Here is a 26,178-nt window from a genome sequence, read left to right as displayed (position 1 = left end):
GGGCAGGGCACCTGCAGCTTTAACTGTTGTGATGAATAGGGGATTTCACCAGGTTCTCCATATATACAAATGACACCTGCTGAAATTCCCTTCTTTATGCAACTGTTAAAGATACAGAAGCCCTGTCCTCCTTTCCATATGGTCACCCTAATAGATCCCTCCCACTCCTGTTCCCCATTATCCTGCCTCTGATACTGGAGATAGCATTGAGTCATCAGGACTAGTAGCCTTGATAGCATTATTGAGCACTGAGCAGGGGGTTGGACTCGATGGCCTTATAGGCCCCTTCCAACGCTACTATTCTATGATTATCCTCCACGCCTACCTGGGAGTGAGCTCCATTGAGCACAGTGAGACTTACATCCGAGTAAACGTGCCTAGGATTCGCAGCTGAGGTCAGGGTCTCCCATTTTGGTGGGGCTGTAATTCTGGGGTTTAGTCAGAACCAGCCACGACTCAAAAGGAGCTATCCAAGGTGCTGAACCTCGGATAGCGCCATTAGAGTCCTGGCTGGTTCTGATTAAAACCCAGAATGGATTCGTAGCCCCACCGAATCCGGAGCCACCAGCCTCCACTGGCTGGGCGAAAAGAGGGAGCAGAGAAAGAGGAGGAGGAGGAGGAGGAGAAGGAGCCCGATGCGCTTGAGCGCGGGTGGAGGAATTTAGCGCCGCTCCCTGGGCCCGCCCCGCTGTCCTCTACGGCGCTCGCTCAGTTCCGCCCCGCTCCTCCAGGGGCCCGAAGGGGGCGGGGCTTCCTCGCTCCGTCTCTCCCCATTGTTCCCCCTCCCCCCCCCGCGCCTCCCGCCTTTGTCTGCGGCTCCGCTCCGGCGGAGGAATTTGCCCCCGCTCCCTGGGCCCTTCTCTGCTGCTGGCCGAGGCGGCTACGATGTCTCAAGATGGCGGAGGCGGCCGAGCTGAAGGTAGGCGGCGGGGGGGGGGGAGGGAGACCCCCACCCCCACCCCCACCCCCGAAAAGGGAGAGGGGGCGCCTCGGGGCGAGGAGAAAGGGGGGAAGGAAAAGAAAGCCGCAGGTGCAGGAAAAGGAAGAAAACGGGGTGGGGGGGGCAGGGGAGGGGGGGAAATGGGGGTGGGGGAGAGACCTGAGGGGAAATGGAGGGGGTTCATGGGAAGCTGGGGGGGGGCAAGGGGGAGGGGCTTGGGGGGAGGGGGTTAGTAGGGTTGTGGGGAGGGGGTTAGTAGGGGCAAGGAGAGGGGCTTGGGGGAGGGGGGTTAGTGTGGGGTTTGGGGGAGGGGTTTAGTGGGGGGCTGAGGGGGTGCAAAGAAGCTGGAGGGAGCGATGGATGGAGGTGACAGGGGGAGGAGACCCGGGGTTAGTGGGGGGTAAGTGAGGCACAGTGCAAAGGCGCAGTACAGTCAAGCACAAGCTAATGAGGGTCTTTTGAGGGGGGCTCAGGGGTTTTGGGGGGTTTAGAATAGGGGGTAGCGATGAGGGAGCTCAGAAGAGAATTGTGGGGGGGGGAGATGGTGAGGGGGTGTGGAGGGAGAGGGGGTAAGGGATTTGGGGTGAGTGGGAGGTAACTGCGGAGCCAGGCAGGCAGGAGGTGGGGGTGGGGGGGGTCGTGAGGGGCAGCTGAAATGGGGAGGGGGAGGAGTCCTGGGTGGTTGAGGGTCCAGAGAGAGAGAGAGAGAGAGAGAAGGGGTTGAAGAAGAAATGGGTGCAGGTGGGGGTCATGGATTGGGGCCCGGGGGTGGGGAAGGAGAGGTGGGGACCCTCGGCAGGGCAGTCATAATCTATATCTGTCTATATTCTTTCTGTGTGGGAATGATCCTGTGTGTGTAAAGGGCCTGGGGGAGAAATACCTGAGAGCAGGGATAAGATGGGGGTGAATGGGTGGGTGGGTGGGTGGGGGGCTTGTTCAGTGGGAAGAAGAGATGGGGAAATAGGCAGTGGGAGGCTGGGATGAACAGATTTTGGGTGGGTGGGTGAGAGGAGGGTCAGAGATGAGATGAGCTTCTGCAGTAAGGGGCTATGGGGAGGTTTGTAAAAAGGGGGGGAAGGGAGGCTGGTAGAGGAATGGGGGGCAGGATAGCAAAGAAGGGGAGAGGGGGGAATCCAGCGGAAGCAGAGGAATTGGGAGGGACGGAGAGATTTAGATGGGTGGGGGGGATGGAGGGGATGGGGGTTGGGGGGGTTGGCAGGAGACTTGAGCAATGGGGCAAACGTAGGAATGGTGGGGTGAATTGCAGGGGCCCGTTTCAGAGGCTGGGATGCAGCAGGTTGTGGAAATGGGAGTTTGGGGAAAACTTGTGGGGTGGGAATTGGAGGAGGAGGAAGAAAGCCAAAGTGAGGGGTTTGAGTGGGGGATATGGGGCAGGAAGGGGGGAATCTGAGGAGGGACACATGGAGCATATTAAGGATTTGGAGGCTTGATACAAATGTTTGACTTCAGAAACATTTTTGTATTAAATCTGTATACCCTTCTGCAGCAAAGCTGTCCGAGCAGGGTGTTTCTGGGCATGTGCAGGGTGCTTTCCCCCTCTCTCTTCATAACTTGAAAACCGCAGCCTGCCTGCCTCCATGCATCTGGAGGTATGGGAAAGGCCAGAATTTGAGTTTCGAGGCAGGTGAAGCTCCCGCACCTTCCTGTTTTGAGCCACGTGGCTGGAGTCATGGGCATCCCATCTCCCCGGGGTGGGGATGGAAATGAAATAGCCATTAGTGGGGTACTGGAGGTGGGGTGCAGGCCCATTAGTATTGGGAACTCATTGCCAGCAGTTGCGGGGTGTATGCTAGAAATTCTGCAAATTCTGCATTTGTGAACCGCCCAGAGAGCTTCAGCTATTGGGCGGTATAAAAATGCAATAAATAAAATGTCTGAGGGGGAGGAAAGGGGGATGTCCCCCCATTGTGGCTTAGTGTGCGGTCTAATCCTGCGGCTGGTGGATTTGAGATGGGGTTGATCTCCTCCTGTATATATTTTTTTTCTTTTTCTCTTTCCCATCTTTAGGAGACAGAGTGTAACCACCATTACCCACCAACAGATCCCGGAATATGAAATTGTCCTTGGTAACTAACAAATTCCAAAACCAATTTGGGGTCCTCGCTGGCGTGTTAATATATATCTATATATATTTTTCACCCCTTACAGGTTCCTAGCTGTTTTTTGGCTGGGAAGGGGCTCTTGAGTTCTAAGCCCCCGCCCCATCTGGGAATAGAACTCAATAGACCTCTTTAAATACTTACAGCGTGGACAGAATTGTCAGGGCCTCTTGACTTTTGCTTGTGTGACCGCTTATGTCTCCTCGACACCCCCCCCCCGCTATTTTTAAAGAAACTACTTCAAGTTTTAATTGTCAGACACACCTCACCTCATGCCATTATCAGGTTCGTCCTGAAGTCTCGGTTTTGGAACCGCAGTAGAGAGTGGAAAACCCTTCCAGGTTTTAAAAAACGTATTATGCCAAGGCACGTAAGGCTTAACAATAAAAATGTTCCCATTCATAATGGGCTGTTGCGTGCCCCTCCGTCCTCGCCTACCATTTGCTGAGGGGCTGGTGGTGTCAAGGAATGGCTTACAGTCTGTCTGCTCAGGCAGAAGCCTTCACGAATGGTGCCGCTTTTACAAGGGAAATGTCATCCTAGTTTGGGGCCTTTAATCTGGTGAGGCTGCATGTTGTTTTGTGGTCGAACTTCAGATCAAACTTCAGAGTATTGAAGAATTGCAAATGCATCCTTAGGGGCAGGATCAAACAGAACTGCTCTGCCTCCGTGCGTCCCGTTGCGCTTGTGTGACCAACCGCTTGCACAACAGGGCTGTTGCGCTTCTAAAAAATAACCCCAGACATGCTCATTTTTGGAACGAGACAGGTCCGTGGAGCAGCCTTCCCTGAACTCTGCTGACCTGCCCCACTCTGGAAATGAGAATATCTGCTCATTTCAGGTTATTTTTAGAGGTGCAAAAGCCCCGTAGCACAGGCAAAGAGTCCCATGAAGACACTGGCACAATCGAATATGAACCACTACTACTTACATTAAAAAAAACAACCCCTAGTTAACTGTTAATTCTAAAACTATGCATTTAAATGAAAAGAAATATAAACTGTTTTAACAATGGCTATATTCGGTAAGGCTACTATTTATTTATTGTCAGTATTTATATACCGCTCCATATCTAAAATAGATTCCGGAGCGGTCATAGGTATAAATGCTAAAAAGAAAGATTTAAAAAGCATATTAAAAGTGTTCATTTTGAAACAAAGGACTAGTAAAAACAGTGGCTAGTCTGTTGAGTTAAGGAAGGCTTTTGAAATAGAATTATTTTCAGGAGGTGCCGGAAGCAGCCTAGTGTTGGTGCCTGCCTGACCTCCAGGGGCAGGGAGTTCCAAAGAGAAGGGGCCACCACACTAAAGGCTCTTCTCCTGGTGGACTCCTGCTGGGCCAAAGGTCCGTGTGGAACCACCAGGAGCATGCCCACCAACGACCTCAGTGACCAGGCAGGTTGGTAAGGGAGAAGGCGCTCTCTCAGGTATCCTGGTCCCAAGTTCTTTAGGGTTTTGTACACTTGCTCCAAAACCCTAAACCCGGCCTGGTAGCCACTAGGTAGCCAGTATATATATGAATGGGTTCACGGAACAGTTCTTGTCAGTTTGGAGTTGCATTGTTTTTGGGTTAAGGCAGAAATCAAATTAGAGGTAAAGAAAAGTATCATCGAATCTCCAACGCACCCGAGTGGGTTTTTAAAGGCAGATGTGTTCAGTCGGCAGCAGGCCAGGTCTTCATCCTCAGCATTTGTTAACTCCAAGGAAGATTTGGCCATGCTCAGGTAACAGTGCCACAAGCAGAGAGTGCGCTGCAGTAGGAAAAGGCACCTGTATACCAAGTAGCTTCAGATAGCTCAGACAAGTGGGTTGACTCATGTGCTGGAGGTGTAGAATCTTTTCTGGGTCAGAGACATGTGAACCCTTCCCCAACTTGGTTCCACCCCACATGTGTTGGACTGCGGCTCGCAGAATTCCCAGCCAGCATCTGGCAGCCACCATATTAGGGCGGCTTTGTATCGTGAGGGCACAGTTCTGGTACTGTTGTTCATGGCAGGAGCAATGGCGTATTTACTAGTGTTACAAGCTTTGGACGAGGGAGCATTGGAAGCGAAGGCTGTGTTTTATTCATCCATTTACCTGGCAAAAGGCTTCCCTGAACTGTTTTAAAAGGCCTATTCTTTGCATTAAATGTATTTTAGAAAGTAAGAAAATCTGTTTTAGGCAGTGCCTAATGTTGGAACTGTGGGGTGCCTGCCGTGCACTGCCAACTCCTTTTAATGTTGCTCACGATCGTATCCCCACCCTTACAGCTGCCCTTTGGGGTTTTATATGGAATGGATCCGCACAGTGGCCTGCATTTTTGGACTCTCCTTGGGGGTGTGGCTATAGAGGCTTTCATGATGTTCCACATCTACTACTGGACCACTGTTCAGGTGCATGTATGATGGCATCTCCCAAACTTCTTACAGCTAAAGCGCACATTTTTGTGATGATTTTTTTCCAAAACAAAAAAACCACTTTTGAATGCCTTAAAGGGTTAATTTTGCTCATCCTGGGGTGGGGGCTCTCTGTGTCCTTCTGCATGAATCACTGTTATGGACTTGATTAGAAGGAGGAGCGATTCAGTTCAGAGATACAACAGGCAACTCCCTCTGCGTGCGAGTTTTCCAGTTACATGTGCTGCAAATAAGTCTCAGAAGGACTCCCCGGCTCCCTCACCAAGGTCTACCTGAAGCAGGCATCAATCCAGTGGGTCTGGGCTCATGTAAAAGCCTAAATTATTTTGTTATGGCAGACAGGATTTGGCAAATGTCAAGTCTTAGATCAGTTCTCACAGGCCTTTTAACCTTTCTTAATTTCTTTCTTTCTTTCTTTCTTATTTATTTATTACATTTCTATACCACCCAATAGCCGGAGCTCTCTGGGCGGTTCACAAAAATTAAAACCATTCAAAGTATAAAACAACAGTATAAAACCATAATATAAAAGACAACATAAAAGCTCAACCAGATAAAAACAGCAGCAATGCAAAATTACAGATTTAAAACACCGAGTTAAAATTCATTTATAGACTGTTAAAATGCTGGGAGAATAAAAAGGTCTTCACCTGGCATCTAAAGGCATGTAATGTAGGTGCCTCAGGGGCCCCTGCCTTCCCACGTGTAATTTCCTCCTGGGTACCTTGGAGGTAATAACTGAAAAGGATTTTTAGGTTGCAACCCTGTGCAAACACGCTTAGTTGGGAGCAAGTAAACAAAGGCAGGATTGCAAGGTCTTGTAATTGGGTGGGGGGGAAATGTAAAAACGGGGGAATGAATGCAATTAAAGTGTGTCTGTGGTGGGGGGAAGCCCATCTGTGCAACCTCCCTCCCTCTCTCCCTCCCTCCCCCTCACCCATCTTTGCAGGCCATCATCACTATCCCCACCCCGTTGAAACAGATGGAATTTTCCAGGCCCCTTTTTTTCTGCCAACCCCCCTTCTGCAAATGAGCCCAAGACCTAGAAATTATGCTTGGAGGAGAGTCGTTCCTAAGCGCATGGTGTGTTTGTGTGTTTTGCATTTTCAAAGGCTGCTTCAGCCCACCCGCAAAGCCCAGAGCATTTGCCCAGCTGGCCGCCTTGATGACTTCCTTAACCTTTTTTTCTTTTCGCTCTCTTTGAAATCTGAAGGCTCCAGAAACCCCTCTCTCCTTTCTCTCTTCTCCATCCCCCCTCCATCAGCCTCCTTTCCTGTGTTTTTGTTTGTTTGTTCCATATTTCACTAGCTGAGGCCCAGAAGGATTTGGTTTCTCTTTAAGGAGCTCTGTCTCTCTGTCTGTCCAGTAGGTCGGTGCAACAGCCAGGAAGGGGCTCCTTTGGAAAGAGAAATGGGATATATTATCGTGGGTTTATTGCTGATGACCCTCCTTCAGCAGTTGTATTCCTAGAATCTTGGCTAGAATAGCTTGTAGAGTTTTGTAAGTAGAATAAATAACAGAGGTTAAACCAAATGTATGCGTGTTTGTCTGTTATATGTGTATATGAGAGAGTGTATGTGTGTGTTTGAGCTTGCTGCATATCTTGGCATTCAGGATTCCCAAGAATTTAAAATGTTTTGTTAAGGGTAAGGGAAGCGAAAGAGGAGATTTAGAGCCACTGATGGGCTGCTTTTTTCAACCACTTTGTCTTGCTTTCCTGCCTTTCTCCAGCTTCTGAATTTGCCTATGTTTACTTGCATTCTTTCAGTCTAGTGTTCACAGCCACATGGACTAGGAACTTGCTCTTTTAGTTTTTTGATTTTTAAAAAAAAAAATCAGTGAGAAAGTGTTCTAAAGATATGGACTTCTTTGCCTCGGATATCGGTGTTCCATGTTTGTGCAGAGCAATTGTAGAAGTGGAGGATACTCTTGGCTTTACTGTGCATGTGTTTCAACATGGAAAATCAGAGGATGCCAGACAATGACCCCGTTCACACCTAATGGCAACCCATGGGTTCTTTAAACCATGGTTTGTTGGGGCTGCATGGCAGTGAGTGCTGCCCCCCTGCTTTGCTGCTTCCATTTCGGCGTTCCTGGGTTGTTTGATGCAACATCCGAACCTGGAACTTTGGCTTGCTGTGCATCAAGCAGCCAAATTTTGACCTAACAACAAACCATGGGTTCAAACTCTGGGTTGTTTGTTCCTCAACAACCCAGAGTTCCTAGTTCGGACTCCACATCAAGAATGGGTTGTTTTGAGCTGCAAAGAGGAAGCGGAGAGTTCGCTCACTCCTGTGCGACCCCCAACAAGTCATGGGTTAAACTAAGGGGGAGACATGATAGAGGGGTTCAAAATTGTGCCTGATGTGGACAGGGAGACATTTTTTGCCCTCTCTCAAAATACTAGGACCCAAAGGGGTCATCCCATGAACCTGATTGATGGGAGATTCAGGACAGAGAAAAGGAAGGACTTCTTCACACAGTGCAAAGTAGAACTGTGGAATTCACTGCCACAAGATGTGGTGATGGCTTTAAAAGGGGGGTGGATAAATTTCTGGATGAGAAGGCTATCAATAGCTACCAGTCCTAATGGCTATGTGCCACCTCCAGTAGCAGAGGCAGTAAGCCTATGGACACTAGTTTCTGGGGAACATGGGTGGGAGGGTGCTGTTGCACTCGTGTCCTGCTTGTGGGTCCCTGGTCAGACTCCACATCAAGAATGGGTTGTTTTGAGATGCAAAGAGGAAGCGGTGAGTTCGCGCACTTCTGTGCGCCCCCCGACAAGCCATGGGTTAAACCACCCATGAATTGCCATTACATGCGGACCAGGTCTATGTGCCTGTTTAGCTGAGTCTTGTCTGCACTAACTGGCAGGGGGTTTCAGCCCTACCTGGAGAGGCTCAAGACTAAACCTGGGAGCTTCTGCATGCAAAAGCTACTTTAGCACTGAGCTTCAGCCCTTCCTTCCCCTGGGAGTAAAACAAACATAATGGGCCTTCCCTGACATGCTTGTAGAAAGAGAGACAGAGTGCTGCCCCGATGTTGCATTGTGGGAAATGGAATTGGAGGGGCTTTGGGCCTAAAGAGAACCCACCGTGTGGCTGCCAGGCTGGAATGCCGGTTGCCTAAAGTGGCTGACGGTTGCATTGGCAACAACTCCCAACTGTATACCGAAGGCTTTTCAAGCCATCTGCTCAGTAGCAGATAAAAATGTGTGCAACCATCTCTTTATCTCTATCAACCAACTGCTGTATTGCAAGTCCAGTGCCCTGAATATGTCGTTCTTGGGTTTGGGGCAGGAAGAGAGGCCTGTGGGTGTGTGAGTTAGGGAGTGAGGGGAAATGTGGGATTGGGGAGGGCATTGAGTTCCCCCAGCTCCTCCCTTTTCCAAACCCCAGTGATGTATTTCACATAGGAGTCGGCCTTGTCTCGAGTTAGACCTCTGGACCCATCTAGCCCTGTGTTCATAGAATCATAGAATAGCAGAGTTGGAAGGGGCCTACAAGGCCATCGAGTCCAACCCCCTGCTCAATGCAGGAATCATAGAATCATAGAATCATAGAATAGCAGAGTTGGAAGGGGCCTACAAGGCCATCGAGTCCAACCCCCTGCTCAATGCAGGAATCCACCCTAACACATCCCTGACAGATGCTTGTCCAGCTGCCTCTTGAAGGCCTCTAGTGTGGGAGAGCCCACAACCTCCCTAGGTAACTGATTCCATTGTCGTACTGCTCTAACAGTCAGGAAGTTTTTCCTGATGTCCAGCTGGAATCTGGCTTCCTGTAACTTGATCCCCTTATTCCGTGTCCTGCACTCTGGGAGGATCGAGAAGAGATCCTGGCCCTCCGTGTGACAACCTTTTAAGTATTTGAAGAGGGCTATCATGTCTCCCCTCAATCTTCTCTTCTCCAGGCTAAACATGCCCAGTTCTTACAGTCTCTCTTCATAGGGCTTTGTTTCCAGACCGCTGATCATCCTGGTTGCCCTCTTCTGAACACGCTCCAGCTTGTCAGCGTCCTTCTTGAATTGTGGAGCCCAGAACTGGACGCAATACTCTAGATGAAGCCTAACCAGGGCCGAATAGAGAGGAACCAGTACCTCACATGATTTGGAAGCTATACTTCCATTAATGCAGCCCAAAATAGCATTTGCCTTTCTTGCAGCCATATCGCACTGTTGGCTCATATTCAGCTTGCGATCTACAACAATTCCAAGATCCTTCTCGTTTGTAGTATTGCTGTTTGTGAGTGCGTGCAAGCATTCTGGCTTCTACTTCCTGAAACAACTCAGGAGCCCTGGTCCTGGGTTGTTGGGATGTAGGGTTAATTAGAAGAATGGAAAATGCTTGCTTTTGTTGGGAAGAAAGCAGACATCTCCTAGGGCACAATTCTAATTCTGACCCTGCCCCAAAGGCGCTGGCGTTATATTTCAGTCATAAGGTGCTTCTTGGTGCAGAAATGCTGGACTTACAACCGTCTGTGCAGATTTGAGCCTTACGTTTTCATGTGTCTGATTTCAGAACAACTCAGCTATTGTTGGGTGGAGATTAATATTGGTTGTGGCTCTAGTGAATCTGCGTTGTTGTTTTTAAGTAGATGACTAATGAGGCTGCAAACGGTTTACTTTGATGATTTTTTTTTCTCCTTTAAATTTGTCCAATTTCAGTCCCAAAATTGGACAGTTCATAGGGTTAGGATTAACTCGGCAATTCCAAAATTTCCGATAGGTGAGCTGCACTTTCCCTCTAAATTAAAATTAGGGGCAAAGCTGGAACGCTTACTTTTAGAATGTGCAAGGGTAATGAATTGCCTGCCCTCACAGGGGCCAAGCCACTCCGAAAATAATTTACAGTAATTTATTTGTAAAGTTTTATCAACGTGTACGGTGCTTGTGATTTATATATTTATTTGCAGTATTTTAACTCCACTCTTCAGTCCAAAAAAAGTTCTCTGCATGGTTAATAAGATATTGGCTGGCTTTACATAGAATAATAGAAGAGCAGAGTTGGAAGGGGCCTACAAGGCCATGGAGTCCAACCCCCCTCCTCAATGCAGGAATCCACCCTAAAGCATCCCTGACAGATGGTTGTCCAGCTGCCTCTTGAATGCCTCTAACACAGCGGTTCTCAACCTGTGGGTCGGGACCCCTTTGGGGGTCGAATGACCCTTTCACAGGGGTCGCCTAAGACCATCGGAAAACACATATTTCCGATGGTTTAGGAAACTGTATTGACTGAACTATGTCATGTATCATCTTTTGTATTATTAAAGCTATTGTTATGTATTATTTTCATTAGCAAACCATCCCATGACAATGGATCGTGTAGAGAAGAACGAAAATAATTTTATGGTTGGGGGTCACCACAACATGAGGAACTATATTAAAGGGTCGCGGCATGAGGAAGGTTGAGAACCACTGCTCTAACACAACACGTTAACCCACTTAGTATGGGTTGTTATTGAACTATGGGTTATCGTGTTGTCTGAACGCAGTGCATTTTCCGCAGGGTTGCTCGTTAACCACCATGAAACACCCCAACAACAAGGCATGGATTCTCGAGGGGGCTTGTTCGAGAAAAATAAACCGCACTGCATGGTTAACAAGCCACCATGCGTAGAATGCGCTGCGTTCAGACAACATGATAACCCACCCTGCAGGAAATGCACAGCATTGAGGCAAAGCATTAATCCACTGTGCAGAAAGCAAGTTTGTGCCAAAGTTCTTCATTGAAAGCAGCGTTTTGAAGGAAGTAAGAGGTGGGATCGCACGGGGAGGCAGTTCCAGGCTCACGGGGAGAAACAGCAGTTGTTTGAGGGAGCAGCAGACCTTCAGATGGGAGCGTGACGAGTGAAGGTTACAGGCGGAGGCGGGGATGTTTCAGGGTATGGGAATATAAGGTCATGGTGGACTTTGAAGGTAGTGCTGGATCTGGGAGTGAACTGGAAGCCAGTGTAGATACTTTAGCAGAGACGTGGTTTGCTTGGAACAGTGAGACACTTGAATTATTTTGGCAGCAACGTCTTGGATAGAGGCAAAGGTGAGACACCGGAAGATGACAAGCCGCTGTTTTGATTTATAAGGAGACAGGCCCAGGATTGTAACTCATGCACATGCTTTGGGCAAGCTCTTCTGTCAGTGCGTTGGGTTCACTGTAAATGCGCCTTACTTATGCTTCCGTCCTATGCATACCTGGAAGCAAGCTGGACTGAGAAGAGTGGAATTTCCTTGCAAGTAAGCATGCTTAAGATTGGGTTCCAGCTTATAGTTTGGGAACTGCCGGTAGCGGAGTGGTTAAGCCAGCAGTCCCTGCTGCTGCAAACAGAAAATGAGCACTTTCCCCTGCTATGCTAGTTTTCTAGGTGAAGGGATTGTATTTATATTGGTATCAAAGAGCATTCAGTCAGCTGAGCCTAGCGTTTGCTTGACGTTTTAGCCTTATTCCCAAGGGCCCCAGGGTGAGGAGTGCAGTCTCAAGGCAAGTGGACACGACCAAGGGGGCAGCTTTTTTCTGTTCGTTTGGAAAGTGTCCCCCCTCCCCATGTCCATCAGGCTCCACCCTGAGGTCACCAGCATAGTCAGACACTTCCCCTGACTGGGCAGGTGCCACCCTTGACTTCCAGCCCATTCTCGACAAAGTTTACTATGAAGCATTCCCCCTTAAATCAGGGATGAGAGACCTTTGGCTTGTTGTGGGGTCGGGGGGGGGGAGTCCCCATCCTTCCCAAGAGCTTCTTCCCCTGGCTTTTCCTCTCTGCCACTGAGAGAGAAGTTCTTCTCTCTGATCAGCAGCTGATCGGAGATCTCCCCTGCTTAGCACTGAAAACTGCCCCCTTTCTTTGTATCTAGCAGTGGGAGGCACTTAGCTCCGATCAGCTGCTGATCAGAGGTTTTCACTGCTAGGGAGAGGGCCCAGGGAAGTGAATCACCCACTGAGTGATTCAGTGCTGCATCCGCCTGAACGTTGTCCTGTTTGCTTCCGAGTAGCCACGCAAAGCCTTGGTATTTGGGATGCTGCTTGAAAATACTGCTGAGTGAATCAGCCCTGCTTACATCTTAGTAGGTGCACAGAGGCCGGTCCACCTTGCTTGTGTGTAGATCTGCAGAGATTTGGTATTTTTGATGTTATTTGAAAGAACTGCTGAGTGATTCTTTCCTGCTTACATCTGAGTAGACACGCAGGGGCCGGTCCTGCTTATTTCTGAGTAGACTGTCTCATGCTTCCTTCTGAGTAGATACGCTTCTTACTTTCAATTGCTAACAATGGGATTTTGGGGGGTGGGGGATTGTCAACCCCTTTCACTTTTGCCTGTTCTCCTACCCACGCACCCACCCTGTTTGCCTTTGGTCCTGAAAGAGCTTCTCCAAAAATGGAATTCATCCCTTCGGCTGCCTTAAATCTTCGGTTCGGCCCCTTTGAGTTTTGGGGAACTTGACAGTTGAACATGTGCAGCCTAAAAATGAGTGAGGAAATATAAAGACAGCCTGTGCAATGCCGTAGTTAGAATGTTGGACTGGGATTTGGGAGAATCGAGTTCTAGTCCCCCCACAGCCATGACGTTCACTGGGCGACTTCGGACCAGGCGCTGACTTCCAGCCTCACCTACCTCGCAGGGTTGTTGTGAGGAGAAAAGGGACTCCTTGGAGGAAAGTCAGGATATAAATGTAAGAAACAAATAAAAATTAAGCTGCCTGACACTGAGCCCTGGTGAACCAGCTCAGAGAAAATGAATCTCCAAGCATAGCTTTCGTGACTTTTGAATGAACATTATGGTGCATATCTGTTGCCGCCTCCCCCCCCACCCCCCCCTCTATATTTTGGGATGGTTTAGTTTATAATCTCACATAATGGGAAGCAGGTGGCAGCGTTGAAGAGGCCGTCAGGAAGCCAGGGCTGGCTGGGGACGTAACATTCCCAGACATTTTGCGTGCAGCACATTCTGAATCAACCTAAACTTACTACGCTACGTGTAACTTGTTCCTAAAACTGTATTGTTATATTTATGATATTTAAAAATATAAATGCCTTCATTTAAACAAACAACCACACAGCCGTACCCAGAGTTAGCGGTGGAATTCTTGCCCTTTGGGGAAACAGGAAGAAAATAGAAATGATCACTATTGCAGTAAACAAAGGAAGAATTTATTATCTGGGCTTTGAAACATTATCTAGGCTTTGGAAATAAGAAACTCTTATTTCTGGAGAACTCAGAAAATGAACCTCTTATAATATAATTGAGAGTGATAAAGTGTGGATATTCAGTTACGCTTTATAACTGCGGAAACATTAGATATTATTTCATCAACGTATACAGCAAGGCTGCTGCCCTGTGTTCATTTACCTTGGAGTAAGCCCCACTGAATTCAGTAGGACTTGCTTATGAGTAAACTTGCAGAGTGCAAGCATCATAGTAAACGTAGACAGACAAATTTAGCCGTCCTGATTTATGTAAGCTTTATATCCAGCTTTATACCAGTAAATAGTGGCTGGAGTAACAGAACACACTAACCCACCATGGGTTAGCGTGTTGTCTGAACGCAGAGCATTTTTCACAGGGTAGGTTATTATGTTGCCTGAATGCAGCGTGTTTTCCGCTTGTTAACGACGCAGGGTGGTGTATTTTTCTTGAACAAGCCAGCTTGAGAACCCACGGCTTCTTGTTGGGTTGTTCAGGGTGGTTAACAAGCCACCAGTGCATGGTTAACAAGCAACCCAGCTGAAACGCACTGCACTGAGACAACACGATAGCCCACCCTGCGGGAAAAGCTCTGCGTTCAGACAATGTGATAACCCACGGTTCACCAACAACCCACAAGTTGCGTTAGTGTGTTGTGTGAACCCAGTCGTAATATTTATGTATTTATTACATTTCTGTTCCGTAAATGGCGCGTGCCCCGGTTGTCCCTGTCTTCATTTTACTTCAAAACAACCTTGTGAGCTAGTTTAGGCTAAGAGGAAGCACCTGTCCCAAGGGACCTTCATGGCTAAGCAAGAATTTGAACCCAGGACTCCCCAGACTTTGTCCTACACTGTAAACACTACACCCCCCCCCCGTCTCCTTGAAATTACTAGAACAAGTTAAATGTATTTCACTAATTAGAGGAAATGGAAGGTTTGTGTGAATTGAAACCTGCTAAGTTTATTCCTTGATCATGCGTTGTGTGTGTGCGCGTGGGCATGTGAAGACGGAGGAATCTGGAGCAAAAGAAGTCAAGGAAGTACAAAGGCTTTGCGTGAGCAGTATCCTCAGCAGATTCTTTGATGCACTCCTGAAGATGTTCTGTGTTCAGTGGCGGCTGTAAGAATTTTTCCAGTCCCGAGAACGTTTCCAGTCGAGCGCAGCGAGGCTATCATCGCCTGCGTTGCTATTTCAGAGCTTTGGAGCCAAGAGATTTGCAGCGGTGTGGATAAGGCTGTGTGGCTTCTTATTTTATGACCCATTTTACTTGCCAGTCTGGAAGAGAAAATGTTTCGTGAATGTTCAATGTGTGCCCCCCCCTCCCATTTTTTTTAAACATTTCCAATTTCTGACCTTGGTTGTGGAGAGATGGGTGGTGGGGAGGTTCCCCCCCCCCGAATCTTCCCCCTTCCCCCTGCTTTTGCTTCTCTGGGCCTGACCCCTGGTCATACTCAGGCCCAGGAGTTCCACTGCCCACTCATCAAACAAAATCCACCCCTCCCCTAACAGCTGGAAATCCCATTTGGCCCGGCTTTGGCTTCTGCGATAACAACAGCTGATGCCCACATATTTTTAAGCCCCTTGGTGAAGTCTTGAGGACTACAGCCTCTGCTTTTTCGAGCCGTGAAAGTGCACGAGCTGGCTGCCAGTCAGCTCTCTTGAGTGAGCCCTGACTTTCTAGTTTGAAGACAGAAAAACCTCTGTCTGTACGAGGTGTAACTTCAGCAGCCTTTGTCGCCTTCAGGTTTCTCTCTCTCTCTCTCTCCCCCCCCCCCTCCCCCTTCAAATTTTAAAGGCTCCCCCAAGTCTTTGCTCCTAGGGGAAGTGCTCCGTCCTCTTGACTGTGGGGATGGAGTTGCAGGTTGTGTGTCTAGAATCTGGCTGGGTGGGATGGTAGGCGGACAGCTCTCATGTCAATGGTGCCAGAGGCCTTGAATGTTAGAGGCCGGCTGAAATCACCTGGAGGTGGGGGTGGGGGTGTCTCCAAATCTGTAAGCTTCTAACAGCATCTGTTTCTTTCTCTCCCCCCCCCCCCTCTCTCTCCCCCCACCCCCCGGCTTCCAGCACATGGTTATGAGCTTTAGAGTGTCAGAGCTCCAAGTGCTTCTGGGTTTTGCGGGCCGAAACAAGAGCGGGCGGAAGCATGAGCTGCTCACCAAGGCTTTGCAGTTGCTGAAGTCTGGCTGCAGCCCGGCGGTTCAGATGAAAATCAAGGAGTTGTACCGGAGACGGTTCCCCCGGAAAATCCTCACCCCGTCGGACTTATCCATGCTTCACCTCCAGGCAGGACAGCTGCCGTCGGCCACGGCGCTGACCCCGGGTGCCATGTGCCACCTGCCCTACGATAACGGGTCGGTGGCCTCCGCCGTGCCGGCTGGCATGTTGCCCCCGGTGCCAATGTTGGGACCCAAACACGAGGCGGACGTTCCACACCTCTCACCCCCCATCCATCCGGTGCATCCGGACGTCAAAATGAGGCGGCTGCCCTTTTACGACGTCTACGATGAACTCATCAAGCCCACCACCTTGGGTAAGTGCTCTGAGCTGCCCTCTCCACTGACCTGTTGTTTCCTGCTGTTGCTAGACTGAAGCGTGGGTTTCACGGGGTGGGAAGGAAGAGTTCTGTGGAGTTCGGAAGCTTGCTCACTTCCTCTGCCCAAATGCCATGGATAGGGAGAGACGGTATTTTTCAAACTGTGTACGGGCCTCTTGGCCCACTGGCAGGTACACCCTCCAAGATTTCAGTGGGGTGGAAGAGACATTTTACTCGAGGGGGGGGGGAGTTGGCAGGACCCGTGGCACAGTTCAAAGCTTTTGGATATATTAAAATTACATTGTAAACAGTTATGGTATGTTCAGAGTATTTGCAGAGGTTATTTATTTATTTATTTAAGGATTTTTATGCCGCCATTCAGCCAAAAAAGGCTCTCACGGCGGCTTACAAAAGTATTTCTTGACAGTCCCTGCCCACAGGCTTACAATCTAAAAGACATGACACAAAAGGAAAGGGGATTGGGAGGGAGGAGGAGGAGGGGGAAAAGGAAAGCAAATTCAGGCGCTACAAACTTAGTTGCAAAGTTCAGCAGTTACAGGTGACAGCAGGAGGGAGGGGGCTCTCAGCTGGAGCTGGACCCAGGCACGACGGAGAGGTGCCTGGCTGCTGCTTCCTCCCTCACTGTTTGCTGTCTCATAACAACTGTAATGTTACTATTTAGAATTATTATCTTCATTATCATCATTATTATCATGTGGAAATAAAGGGGTTTCTGCCTTTGAGGGAAGTTTGCAACAGCTGGGATTGTTTAGCATGGAAAAAGGAGGCTAAGGGGGAGACATGATAGAGGGGTTCAAAATTGTGCCTGATGTGGAGAGGAGACATTTTTCGCCCTCTCTCAAAATACTAGGACCCAAAGAGGTCACCCCATGAAGCTGATTGGTGGGAGATTCAGGACAGACAAAAGCAAGGACTTCTTCACACAGTGCAAAGTGGAACTATGGAATTCACTGCCGCAAGATGTGATGGCTTTAAAAGGAGGGTTGGATAAATTCCTGGAGGAGAATGGCTATGTGTTACCTCCAGTAGCAGAGGCAGTAAGCCTGTGTGCACCAGTTGCTGGGGAACATGGGCGGGAGGGTGCTGTTGCACCTTGTCCTGCTTGTTCATCCCTGGCCGATGGCTGGTTGGCCCCTGTGTGAACAGAGGGCTGGACTAGATGGGGTCTGATCCAGCATCAGGGCTCCTGTGACGTTCCTATGGTGCGCATACCACTCTGTTGTCAACAATATTCGTTCTGGCTCCACCCAGACATCAGTCCAAAACCCAGGTAAGGATCCAGAGAACGTAAGAAATCTCTGCTGAATCAGGCCAAAGGTCCATTTAGGTTACCATCCTATATGCATTTACTTGGGAGTAAGCCCAATTGAACCAAACGGCACTTACTTCGGGGTAAGGATTTTTACGATTGCGCTGTTCGTCTGCCATTCATTTCCAGCAGCGTCTACGCAGATGGACGAACCGTGGTTTGTTTGTCTGGCAAACCCGAATTGGAAATCACAGTTCATGTTTGCATACTGTGGTTTGTGAATGATTTTGTCATACAGAGTGAAGCGAGCTTCTGTCTAGAACCAGTAAACTGCCCAGAGAAAGATGGTGTTGATGGGTAATTGCACATGGTCTGAATTGGGGAAAGGGGGGGGGGCTACACTTCGCTCCCCCCCTCCCAATCAGCTCCTCTAACACAGTTTTGAGCTCCCTGCCTTGCTCTGTTCCGTCATTTCATTGAAAATAACACGTGCATGAAGTTACTTTGAAAATTTTATTTTGTATAGCCCTTGTTGAAAGACCGTTATGTCTTTGCCATTATCGAAAATCTGCCATTATGTTCTTGATAGCAGTAACTAACAACAGCCATCCTGGGTAGGCTAGGGCTGTGGATTATTGAGAGTCCATTACGGACAGCAGTGTGAAATACTGGTTAGAGTGTTGGCCTAGGATTCGGGCCATCCTGGTTCAAATACTCAGTTGGCCACAGAGATCTCCCTGGGACACCTTAGGGCTTGTCCCTATCTCTCAGCCTAACCTACCTCAAAACAGGGATGTTGTGAGGATAACATGAGAGTTTATTTATTTATTTATTATTGAATTTATATCCCGCCTTTTCCCCCTCCAATGAATCCAAGGTGGCGTACATAAGTGAATAAATAATCCTCCTCTCCATTTTATCCTCACAACAACAACCCTGTGAGGTAGGTTGGGCTGAGAGTCTGTGACCAGCCCAAAGTCACCCAGTGGGTTTCCATGGCCAAGTGGGGACTCGAACCCGGATCTCCCGACTCCCAGTCCAACACTCTAGCTGCTATGCCGCAGAGTTGGAGGGAGAACATTCCCTTGAGCGCCTTGCGAGGAAATATATGTAATAAATGGGAGTTACTAGGTTTGTTCTGACTGCTCTGAAACATGGGAAGGTGTTTGGTTGAAAGTTTGTGAAGCAAATTTATTTATTTATTATTTATATTACTTTTACGCCGCTTAATATTCTGAAATCTCAAATGGCAAAGGTGCCCAAGGTCCCTGTGTCCCTGAGTCGATGGGCTTTGATTTAATTTTATTTATTTATTTATTTATTTATTTATTTATTTATTATTATTTTATTTTATTTTATTTTATTTTATTTTATTTTATTTATTTATTATCCTGGAGAAGAGAAGATTGAGGGGAGACATGATAGCACTCTTCAAATACTTAAAAGGTTGTCACACAGAGGAGGGCCAGGATCTCTTCTTGATCCTCCCACAGTGCAGGACACAGCATAACGGGCTCAAGTTAAAGGAAGCCAGATTCCAGCTGGACATCAGGAAAAACTTCCTGACTGTTAGAGCAGTTTGACAATGGAATCAGTGACCTAGGGAGGTTGTGGGCTCTCCCACACTAGAGGCATTCAAGAGGCAGCTGGACAGCCATCTGTCAGGGATGCTTTAGGGTGGATTCCTGCCTTGAGCAGGGGGTTGGACTCGATGGCCTTGTAGGCCCCTTCCAACTCTGCTATTCTATGATTCTATGATCATTTTAAAAATGTCCTAAAATTACACTGGATAGGCCTGCCGGAAGAGATCAGTCTTTATAGCTTTCTTAAATGCTGGTAGACTGTTAAGTTGATGAGTCTCCTCCGGCAGGCCATTCCACAGTCTGGGAGCAGCAGAAGAGAAGGTCCTCTGGGTAATGGTTGTTAATCTAGTTTTTGCTGACTGAAGTAGATTCTTCCTAGAGGACCTGAGTGTGTGGGGTGGATTGTATGGGATTGAGTGTGTGTTGTTTTTGAACTGTGGTTTGTTTATTGAAGCATGGGTTAACTTGTTGTCTGAATGCAGCCAGGGTGGCTTGTTAATCATGCATTGTGGCTTATTTTTCTCGAACAAGTCTCCTTGCTGTTGGGTCATTCAAGATGGTTAATAAACCACACTGCATGGTTAACAAGCCTCCCTATGGAAAATGTCTTGGGTTTGGACAACACGCTAACTTCCACAAACCACCCGTAATTCAGAACAACCCATACTCGACCACTGAGTGTGGGTTAGCTTGTTGTGTGAACCCAACTGCAGTCTCCCCTCCACTTTAGGATTTAAGCAGTGTCTTTCTGAGAAGAAGATATGTTCCAAGCTCACGTCCCAGACAGAGGACTAGAAAATCTCTCTTTTCTGAAAGAAAGCTGCAGTGTTTTAGGAAATTAACAAAGACTCTTGCTTTAGGATATGCAAGAAAGAGATAACTTTTGCTTTAGACTGTGGGGGACTGTGGTTAGTTGAAATAAATAGGGGTTCGTGCTCTGAATTGATGTCCCGGTATAGTGAGTAACATAGCTGGAACAAATGACAGCTCAGATATAATTAGAGATGTAAATTGTCCGGACGTTTTGATGCCATTGAAAAAGGCCATTTTCCTGGCGGTTTTCGGGTGGGGTGGGGGACAGAAATTGCGGGGGGGGGGGGATTGGAGAAATACCTCTCAGGAATATAGGTCAGAGGTAGACAGAAGGAAAAATGGGTTCTGTTGGTGGATCTCTGGGCAACCTGCAGTAAATCGTTACGAGTTTCTGACGAAGGATATTTCACACGCTTGAAGTCTCCCCGCTCCTGATATGGGCAGACGATCATATTGTAGAGAGAATCAGCCTCTCTCTACAATATCTGTACAAATATTCTTAAGAAATGCTGTTTCATCAAGGGTGAGCTATTCCCCCTGCAGTGTAAATGGGAGTGAGAAAGGACTGGGTCCTTGGCCGTCTTCCTGGTGGAGGTGTGGTAGTGCAGTAGTAGTGTTTTAGACGGCTGTTGATCCTTTGAGCTGGGACTGTTGGCTTGGTCTTGGAGGTTGCAGCCAGCAAAGGCACCTGCAGAGTCCGGGAGGTGCTGGAATGTTGCTCTCTATCCCGGGCCCCCACATTCTTTCGATTCTTGGGCTGAGGGAGAGAGAGAACGAAGCCACGGAGAAACTAGGCCAAGAGAGGGAAGAGCCTCTTCATGCTAGGCAGGGTGCATTCTGTGGTTAAAACCTAATAATATTTTAACATTTATTTACAGCATTTTTACCCCGACTCTTCAGCCAGAAAAGGGTCTGCAGTGAGTTTGTAAGTGAGCAGACATACGGACTTCACAGAGTTCCAAATGCTGCTAAGAGACCTGTGTAGCCTCACACCGTGAGAAGGATTTTAGCAGGCTTTAGCTGACAAGGGCAGGCCTCATTCCCTGGGTGGGCCTCTCATAGTTATGTCACCCATTTCTCATAGAGTCTTAACTCTGGATGAGCTGGGAGGTTTTTGCTTCTAACCAGGCCAATTATTTTCCCAAGCTGAGATGCTTTGAGAACTTGCAAGAGGGAGCCCCCCCTGCTCCTTCTGAGAGGGGGGCGGGATGCAGCCTGTCAGCTCCTGACAGAGAGGCAGGTACTTAGCAGGAGAGCCTATAAGATCCGCTGCACCGGCTTCATGCTTCAGCCTCGCTCCAGGAGGAACCGTGCAACCGGCCTGGAGAACCTGCCGTGGCTCAAAGGGACGGCTTCTGTCTTATCTCCGCCCCCCTCGATAGACACCCAGCTATGAGAGCCTGATTAGCTGGAAGGAGGCGCTAACTTCCTTTGCACGTATATATTCTGCATCCATTTCCCATCAATAAACTGTAAAACTTTTTACACAAGTTGCTTGTTTCATTTTGATACCCAAAAGAACCTCACTTACGATTTAGACCTGGCAGAACCAGAACCCAAACTCAACGCAGGGTCCCGGAGCAGCTTACAAAGATTAATATTAAGGTAATCCCTGCCCTCAGGCGTGCTGTCGAAAAGACACGACACAAAAGGAAAAGGCACTGGGAAGGGGGGGGGGGGGAAACGCAGGAACCAGTTTTAAGTTTCACAGGCCATAGCTAGACCTAAGGGTTATCCCTGGATCGTAGAGGGGTCAAACCTGTTCATCTAGGTGACACACAGGGGATCCAGTGCTCAGGCAGGGGCGAACCCTGGATGATCGCAGGATAAACCTTAGGTCTAGCTGTGGCCCCAGTTCTTTCGGTGTTCTCTCTAGCAGGGAAGGGCAAGATGAGCTCCCTGCTGCTGTTCTTTGTCTGGCTGATGCATGGGGCTAGGTCGGTCTTGCCTTTCCTGTGATGGGAAGCCGGTGGTGTTGGGGGCTGCAACCTCCCAGCGGCCCTGTGGTCTCTGGGCGCTGAGGCTAGAACCAGCAGTCTGGGGGAGCTGTCACTCGGAGCTGTGTCTTCCATCTGGCAGAGAGGGGTGAAGCCAGTTCTCTAGCTCCTTCTCGTAATACGTAGTCAAAATTACCCCATCAATTACCCCCCCCCCCAAACCTTTACTGCTGTAGTGGGGGAGGGTGGCAAGAAGATGCTGAATGTCCGTCCTCTGAGACGCTGCAGGGAAGGAGGTCGCCCCCAGGTTTGCTGGCATAATCCCGTTGTGTTGGGCATCTGCGAGGTCTGACTGCCGCTTGGCCTCTGCGCCTTCTCTCTTTGCAGCTTCCGTGAACAGCCAGAGGTTCGAAGAGGCTCATTTCACCTTTGCCCTGACCCCTCAGCAGGTGCAGCAGATCCTCACCTCTCGGTAAGGGGAAGCTTGGAGAAAAAAAGGTGGCTCAGGGGAGACTTGATCGAGGTGGACAAAACGATGCCTGGTGCGGAGAACGTGGACTGGGAGACATTTTTCTCCCATAATACTAGAACCCAAAGGGGGTCATCCCATGAAGCTGATGGGTGGGGGATTCAGGACAGATCAAAGGAAGGACTTCTTCACACAGCGCAGAGTGAAATGATGGAACTCACTGCCACAAGATGTGGTGATGGCCACCCATTTGGACGGCTTTCAAAGGGGGTTGGATCGATTCCTGGAGGAGAAGGCTATCGATGGCTACTAGCCCTGATGGTTGTGTGCTATCTCCAGTATTCGAGGCAGTAAGCCTGTGTGCACCAGTTGCTGGGGAACATGGGTGGGAGGGTGCTGTTGCACGGTGCCCTGCTTTGTTGGTCCCCAGTCGACAGCTGGTTGGCCCCTGTGTGAACCGAGTGCTGGACTAGATGGACCCTCGGTCTGATCCAGCCTCAGGGCTCTTCTGATGTTCTGATGTCCTTGTTTTCTAGTTAGACTTCTCTATAAATAAATAAAAGTAAAAATAAAATGAAAATACTCTAAAGCAGGGTAAGCAACCTGGTGCCCTCCAGATGTTTTGGACGACATCTAGCTTCACTACCATTGGCCATGATGTCTGGGGCTGATGGGAGTTGTAGTCTAAAACATCTGGAGGACACCCTGTTGCTTCTCCCTGCTGCGGGTCCACTGCTGCATACCGCTGAACAAGTTGCTAAATTTCTTAATCACGCAATCCTTACCAGATCAGTTATGGTGGCAGGACTTTCCTTTGCTTCTAGCACAGAACTTTAAGGAGGCTTCATGCAATCATACTCTGTTTTAATTTCATGTATTTTAAGTATTTATTATGTGTTTTCATATGTGTTGTTGGTCTGTTGACTGTAATAAAAGGGATTGAATTGCTTCTCCCTGCTCTACAGCAATGTGGAAGCGATGGCTGTGTGCAGACATCACATGGGAACCACAGCCACTCATTCATAACCATTTTGTTGGGATATCCGAGGTTGGCGACCGTGGTTTGCAATCGGCTGACAAACCAGGATTGAAAAATTGTGTATTGCAGCGGTTTGCACTAACTTCGATTTCATTGGTGTTGCAGTTGACAAAACCAAATGTTAGGGTCGTTGCAACTGCACCTTGAGGCAGGAGTGCTGAGCAGGACAGAACACAGAAGCCAGGAAGCGGCTGGTAAACTCTGGTTGGAAAGCTCTAACCATAATTTGGGTTGTCAACTGCGGTTAGTGCAAACTGGTGTGTGTGTGTGAAATGATGTAAGGGCAGCATTCAGAGTAAAGCAATACTACAGTAGGATGAGTTAGCCTCCAGGGTTAAAGCTTTTAAAGTCCTAAGTGATTGGAGATCTCATTACCTGAAGGACTACCTACACCTGTATAGGTCTGCCCAAACATTAAAGATCAGCGTCAAAGGCCCTACTATCTGGCCCACCATCAAGACCCATTCATTCGGTGGGTACCAGAGATAGGGCTTTCTCAGTGGTGGCCCCACGCCTTTGGAGTTCTCTGCCATCTTAAACAAAACAAAACCCTGGACTCATTTATTCCATTCTGCATTTGGTGTTTAAAAGTAGGGATTCCGTCCCTGGAAAATCCAGCCCTTTTGGGGCTCGTTGAATTTCTGCGGTGCCCTCAGGTATTTCCGCTATCTGGGACCGTTTTAATGTTTTATAGTAATAATAATAATAATAATAATAATAATAATAATAATAATAATAATAAATTTGCAGGTTAAGATTACAGGCAATATGTGTGCAAATTACATCTGAAGATTGTGCAAATTTCTATTTACGTTTTACTATTATTATTATTTTTAATGTGGCAAATTGTGGGCTCCCCCACGCTAGAGGCCTTCAAGAGGCAGCTGGACAGCCATCTGTCAGGGATGCGTGAAGGTGGATCTCTGCATTGAGCAGGGGGTTGGACTTGATGGCCTTAGAGGCCCCTTCCAGCTCTGCTATTCTATGATTCTAAATCTGCAAGAGTTGGACCAGCTCATGAGGAAACAAGCTGGAGTCTGAGGGACTGAGCTGATGAAAGCTCAGCGACCTCCGTCCCCACGCCAGACGGATACCTCTGACATTCCTACTGAAGTGTCATTAGCCGCTGCTACTAATGTGTGCCTGTGTCTGTTTTCAATTTCAATTGTATCTTCCTAGCTCTGTAGTATTGTAAGTTGCCTGGTGAGGGAATTGCTGCCCCAGAGGCAAGCTAAAAATCTCTTAAATTAAAGAAGTTAAATAAATCATAGGGTTAGCACTCTGGTTAAATATTGTTAATTAACAGCCTGTGATTTGACTACAGTCAAATATTCCATGCAGAAAAGAGCACCAGCAGTGAGTGTCGCAGCAGACATTTAAAAACCAAACAAAACATTGGCTCAGTTCAGACACCACGTTTCTCACTAGTGGTTTTAGAACTCCGCAGTGGAGTTTTTACACCACCATTGAGAAATGTGTTGTCTGTCAGGAAAACTCCACACAACGGTGGAGTTTTTGGGAAAACACTCCACACAAGAATATCCACACAGTGCAGAGAAGAGTTCCTGCACAACCGTTGCGTGGCGGGCTCCGTGGAGTTTTCCATTGCGTTGAGTTGACTTTTCCCACTGGCTACAGAGTTCCCTGGCAAGAGCGGCGAAAGGAGCGAGTGCCGCTCTAGGAGAGCTGCTGGGATTGTTTTTTCACAGCAATGGCTGATGGGATACCATTGGGAGGACTGGGGGAAGAGAGAGGGCGGAGGACTCTCAATCAAACGTCATGATGGATTTTTCTCAACTCCACAGTGGCTCACAGTCACACAGCGGTGGAGTTAGAATATGTTGTGTGGGGAGTGTGCTGTAAAAACTCCACCGTCGAGTGGAGTTTCCACACTGCGTTGACTAACGTGTTGTCTGAACTGCGCCATTATGGTGTCATTGTTTAGCTAGCTCAAGTTGCTAGCCTTGCACTGGTCATGGGCAAAGCAAAGAGCATAGCCAAGCTCCTCTTGTCGTCTCCTGGCTCTGGCTGCAGGCATCTCTGGACAGGAACGCAGGCAAGCATCAGTGGCGAAGTACAAGGCCCAGGGCTACCTACCACTCCATCTTGCTGACTGCAGACACTTGAGAGTCCCTCCGCTGTGCTGGTGATGATTGAGAAATTCACCTGCTGTTTACTTAACCCTGCCTAGTCCCTTCCAGGTGTTTTGTACTTCAGCTCCCATCAGCCCCACCAGGATGGCCATGGTCAGGCATGCTGGGACCCGTAGTCCAAAGCATCTGGAGGGCATCCGGTTGTGGAAAGCGGACATAGCGCAGTTGCCTTTTTAAAACTGACTTTTGCCTTTCAAGACTCGCTGTTACTTTATTTCTGGTTTGAATGTTATTTTCTTAAGTTTAATCCTGCGACTTTAGGCTGACCCTTGGGTTCCAGCATAAAAGCCAAAGAGAACTAAGGCCCTTTCTACACCTATGGGTGTAGAGGGAGGGAGAGGAGGCAATCCTGGACTTACCTGCTTCCGGGATCGTCGCCTTCAGTCCACATGGGCCGCGCAATGTCACAGGTGTTGCGGCCGCCATTTTTTTTTTTTTTAAAGAGAAAGAGCTGGAGCACACTTGCGCTCCAGTGAAAATTAAGGTAACAAAAAAAAAAAGAAGAAGCCCAGACCCCCACCCCCCACCCCCGATGGCCCTGGACTCCCCCCATCCCAGCTCCTTCTCACAGAGAAGAGGGAAGAAGCCAGGATGGGAGCCCACACTGCCCGCGGTCCTCAGGATCATCCCGAGACCGCAGGTAAAATCAGGCTAACTGAGGTCTCAGTTATCCTGGGGAAATGGAAATATCATCCCTCCCTGCTCCCGGGATAACCTGTGCGTCATCTGGACGCACAGGGATGATC

The 26,178-nt window shown here is 48.4% G+C and overlaps 1 protein-coding gene across 2 annotated transcripts in view; it reads left to right on the top strand.

Annotated features, from left to right (window-relative positions):
• The first annotated feature begins 810 nt into the window (after positions 1-810).
• The window catches only part of PIAS3 (protein inhibitor of activated STAT 3), a 49,932-nt gene continuing 24,564 nt past the window's right edge, over positions 811-26,178 (top strand). The window contains exons 1-4 of one of the 2 annotated variants that reach the window (XM_063146227.1): positions 811-919; positions 2,969-3,027; positions 15,700-16,165; positions 22,159-22,243. In XM_063146227.1, the coding sequence (XP_063002297.1) occupies positions 3,013-3,027; positions 15,700-16,165; positions 22,159-22,243 (566 nt within the window). In that variant the 5' untranslated portion in view covers positions 811-919; positions 2,969-3,012. The remainder of the gene's footprint in view (positions 920-2,968; positions 3,028-15,699; positions 16,166-22,158; positions 22,244-26,178) is intronic. The other variant, XM_063146226.1, reaches the window with a different exon arrangement.

Source organism: Elgaria multicarinata, chromosome 21 (genome assembly GCF_023053635.1).
Source record: "Elgaria multicarinata webbii isolate HBS135686 ecotype San Diego chromosome 21, rElgMul1.1.pri, whole genome shotgun sequence".
In the NCBI taxonomy this organism is placed as follows: domain Eukaryota; kingdom Metazoa; phylum Chordata; class Lepidosauria; order Squamata; family Anguidae; genus Elgaria; species Elgaria multicarinata.
Note: the sequence above shows the minus strand (reverse complement) of the source record. Positions and strands in the feature narration are given on the sequence as shown.